Source organism: Ornithodoros turicata, chromosome 1, assembly GCF_037126465.1.
Source record: "Ornithodoros turicata isolate Travis chromosome 1, ASM3712646v1, whole genome shotgun sequence".
Taxonomy (NCBI): domain Eukaryota; kingdom Metazoa; phylum Arthropoda; class Arachnida; order Ixodida; family Argasidae; genus Ornithodoros; species Ornithodoros turicata.
The window spans coordinates 156,652,562-156,657,266 of record NC_088201.1 but is presented as its reverse complement, the minus strand read 5'-3'; the positions used below and the strand labels follow the sequence as shown (position 1 = coordinate 156,657,266).

The 4,705-nt window shown below is 51.6% G+C and overlaps 1 protein-coding gene across 1 annotated transcript; it reads left to right on the top strand.

The window, feature by feature from the left end:
* Positions 1–1,110: 1,110 nt before the first annotated feature.
* Positions 1,111–4,134, top strand: LOC135388108 (uncharacterized). Its single transcript, XM_064617436.1, has one exon. The coding sequence runs from the start codon at positions 1,111–1,113 to the stop codon at positions 4,132–4,134; it is 3,024 nt and encodes a 1,007-aa protein (XP_064473506.1).
* The last annotated feature ends 571 nt before the right edge of the window (positions 4,135–4,705 follow it).

Genomic DNA, 4,705 nt, shown 5'->3' with positions numbered 1-4,705 from the left:
GACTGAAGGCTCTCGGGGTTAGCCCTCTGACATATTACACTATGATGTGCGACGTGCTCCTACAGGCCTTGCCGGCGGACATAGTTGTCGGCTATCACAGAAGTGCGAAGCAGGCAACGCGCACTTCTTCGGCATCCTCAGATGGTTCTGAGGCAAGATCTGACGACTCGGAAGTGGAGCTTACACAAATCCTGGATTATCTCTGCGTTGAAATAGAGAGTCGTGAGGGTTGTGGCTTCACTGACGATAGTGCGAGAGATACGACCCGAAAGGGAACTGGCGCACGCCCTGCACAAAAGACGAAGGCTAGGATCCCGGCAGCACCTGTACTCCGCACCAGCACTAAGGTGGCAACACAGTGTTTATTCTGCAAGTCATCGACGCATGCTGCGGAAAACTGTCGGTCTTCCTTAACCATAGAGGAGAAGAGGAAACGGCTTTCTAGCGACATGCGGTGTTTTATATGCACGCTTAGAGGCCACAGGGCAAGGGACTGTCGTCGAAGGATTACTTGTGCAACCTGTAACGGGCGTCATGCGACGTCCATGTGTGACTCTTCTCGGAAGTCCACGGCACAGAAAGACGACAGCGTCGAAAGCGTCCATCTCGAATGAAGGAAAAACCCGCCACACGGACTGTGATGTGCTCCTCCAGACATTCCGTGCTTGGGCTGTGACCGACAAGGACTGCACCTATTTGCGAGGCGTCATCGATGGTGGCAGTCAAAAAACGTTTGTCAGGGAGGACGTCTCTCGAAAACTGGAACTGCCTGTGTTAAGAGAAATCGACCTGCGACTGAGCACCTTCGCTGACAATGCACCAGCGCCAAGCCAGCGTCGCAATGTAGTGCGACTCAAGCTGAGAAGCCAGTTCGACCAAATGGAGGTGACACTCGAAGCTATCGAGATTCCGTTCGTTTGCAGGGACATGGCACAGATTCCGACCCAGTGTTCGTTGGTCGCTCAGCTAAGGGAGTGCGGAATGGACATCGCCGACAGAGTCATGTTTCCAAGCGTTCCTCGAGAGACAGGACTATCGGTGCTCATCGGATCAGACCAGCTTTGAAAGATCGTAAAAGGGAACGTGCAACACGACCAAAACAACAGTGCGATGGCTGCCATCAACAACTCGCTAGGATGGACTTTTCAGGGGCCCACCAAAACCAGGAGCTCGGTATCCGAGCAGAGCGACACCCTGATTTGCGTTCTACGCGCTGCCGTCGAAATCGAGGACGACACATCATTGGCATTGCGACGTTTCCGGGTCCTGGAGCATCTTGGAATTACTGATAACCCGACACGAGACCGAGATGACCAAGCACTCATGGAGCGCTTTGAAGGCTCGATCGAGTTCCAGGACGGGCGCTATCGAGTGAATTTACCCTTTAAACAACAACCCAGGGTAGACCTACCGAGCAACAGAGGGGTAGCGCTCGAACGCATGAAGCGCCTGAGCACGAGACTGACGCGAGACCCAGAGATGCTCGCCAGGTACGATGAAGCCATCCGGACGTACCTAGAGGAGGGACACGCTGAGAAGGTTAATCCAGCGTCTGCTGAGTCAGACACAGGACAGGTGTACTACATGCCGCACCGACCTGTGATTCGGGAGTCTTCAGCCACCACTAAGCTGCGCGTCGTTTTCGATGCATCGTCGCACACTAGCGGTGCACCTTCTCTGAACGACTGCCTCGAGAAGGGACCAAAAATGGTGCCTGACCTTGTCCGGCTTCTCTTGAGGTTCCGACTGCACAGAATTGCCATAACAGCGGACGTGCGGAAGGCATTCCTGCAGATTGGCATAAAGGAAGAGGACAGAGACTTTCTTCGTTTCCTATGGTTTTCTACACTGCCAACCCCTGGCCACGAGATGCCTCCTGTGGAAGAATGGAGAATGACTGCTGTACCTTTTGGGACGGCAGCGAGTCCGTTTCTACTGGCGGCAACCCTCTCCCATCATCTCAGACTTATGAAGGAGGAATTCCCTGAGACTGCGACAGTGCTAGAGAGCTCCATGTATGTTGATGACATGATTACAGGAGCTGCAACATTGGAGGAAGCGCTGCGCATCTGTTCTGAATCAACTGGTATTTTCAAAAGGGCAGGGATGGAGCTGGGCAAATGGGCGTCTAGCTCTAAGGCACTAAACGATGTGTTTGAGGAACATACCGCAAAAAACGTGACCCGCGCACTGAGAACAAGTGCTGAAACAAAGGTGCTTGGTGTCGTATGGAACAGAGAAGACGACGTGTTCAATTTCGACACTTCTGCCATCGTTGATTTCCTCACGAGTCGAAAGAACACGAAGCGATTTTTGCTCCAAGCAACGGGTAGAATATTTGACCCTTTGGGATTTCTCTCTCCATTCGTGATCCGCGTGGAGATAATGTTTCAAAAGCTCTGGGAACTCGGAATCGATTGGGACTGTGAACTACCAGATGATCTCAGCTCAGAGTGGGACACGTGGTGCCAAGATACTCCGAAGCTGAGCCTGTTACATACGCAGCGGTGTCTCATTCCTATCAGCGAGCAGACTCGATACACTATCCAGCTTCACGTTTTCACCGATGCCAGTCCGCACGCGTACGGGGTTGCTATGTACCTGCGAGTGCGGACTGAGACTGAACAAGTGCACGTGAACCTCATGCTTGCGAAGGCACGAGGAGCACCCATCAAACGTCTCACGTTGCCACGACTTGAATTAATGGGGGCCCTGATTGGAGCTAGGCTACTCAGCTACGCGGCAGGTATTCTCCACGCGCCTGCAGCTGAATATCACATGTGGACAGACTCCACAATAGCGCTAAGCTGGATCCGATTGTCTACGAACAGATGGAAGCCATTTGTGAGCAATAGGCTTACTGAAATCCAAGGCATCACCGATCCAGCGAGGTGGAGACATTGTCCCGGCCACTGCAATCCGGTCGACTTGGTAACAAGAGGCATCAGAGCTGAAATCTGTGTTTCGAGCTCGTTGTGGTGGAGAGGACCGGAATGGCTGCAGCGAGAAGAGGTATGCTGGCCGGAGCCTTACGTTCACACGGCCCCTGACGACAGAGCACCGAAAGTTGTCGATGAAGAACGAGCGGGAGCGTCCTCATCACCACCTTATCTTATATTGGGTGTGGCAGATATTGAAGGCCGGCTACTGCAACTTGAGCGCTTCAGCAAGTTATTAAGGGTATTGAAAGTGACCGCATGGGTCATGAGGTTTGTGGCGAAATGCCGCCGAACTGAGGACACACCGACCGGACCACTCACCACCGAAGAAATAAGAGCAGCAGAGACGTACTGGATACTTCGCACGCAAGATGAACAATACCAACCGGAAATTCACGCACTCAGTAAGCAGCGCTCAGTTAGTCCTGAATCAGAGCTGTTCCAGATCAACCCCTTCCTCGACGACCGGGGAATGTTGCGAGTGACAGGACGACTCCAACAAGGACAGTTGGAACCAGCAGTTCGGCACCCCATCATTCTACCTCCACGACATGGCTTCACGGAGCTCGTGATTCAGAGCGCACACTGTCGCATTTTGCACGGAGGACTGTTGGAAACTATGACAGAGCTAAGAGAAATGTATTGGATACCTAGGTGCCGACAAGTTGTGAAACAGATAGTAAGGAGATGTACAGTCTGCTGCAGATACAAACTGAAGCCATCGACGGCTCCTACGGCTCCTTTACCCGGTGAGCGAATCACACGCACACATCCCTTTGCCGCCATGGGCATTGATTTCGCGGGACCTTTGTATGTGAAGACAGCCGTCGGAGACGCAAAGAGCTATGTCGCTTTATTTACATACGCAGTAACTCGGGCTGTGTATCTTGAAATTGTATCCAGTTTATCGACGACGAACTTTCTATTGGCGTTCCGGCGTTTTGCATCCCGAAGGGGCCTGCCAGAACTGATCTACTCGGACAATGCTTTGACTTTTCGACGAGCGGCTAAGGACATCAGAGATCTATGGGAGCATATAAACACCGCCGCAGTCAGAGACTTCTGCTCCACCAGAAACATCAGGTGGAGGTTCATCGTTGAACGCGCCGCCTGGTGGGGCGGATTTTGGGAAATGATGGTACGGACGGTAAAGGGTTGCCTTCGAAAGACACTGGGGCGATTCCACGCGAAATGATCCGGTGGACCTGCTCGGCCCCCACAAAACGACCCCAAATTTTTACGAAAATTTCTTTAGCAGTCCCTAATAATGCAAAACGACACACCACGAAACATTTATTCCCAAATCTCGATGTGGCGGATGCTACACACGAGCAAAGTTCGCAGTGCTGGCGAAAACCGTGCCTGTCGTGAACGGCAACTGCGGCTCATAGATAGCACCTAGAACTGTGCGGTTTTCTTTTGCGTATAGAGGTAGCTATGCTCTACACAGCGTCCAAATCCCGGTTGTCGTGCTGTAATAGGTGCAGGTATACAAAGGCCGGAAGATTCGCAATTTTTCTCCTACTTTGCGATTTTTTTGTGGAAAATTCAACCATTAAATTTTAATGAATATTTTTTCCTGCCAAGGCCCCAACGAATACTTCAACAGGAAAAATTGCCAGACACGTAGCTTTGATAGTCATTGCAGGAAAAAAAGAGGAAATATGCGATTTTTCCAAAATTCGCTACAATCGAGCGTAAAACACGCAATGAAGAGGTCGGAAGAGACGCCTGAAACCAACGCAGTTTTATAGAACGAGCCTTCC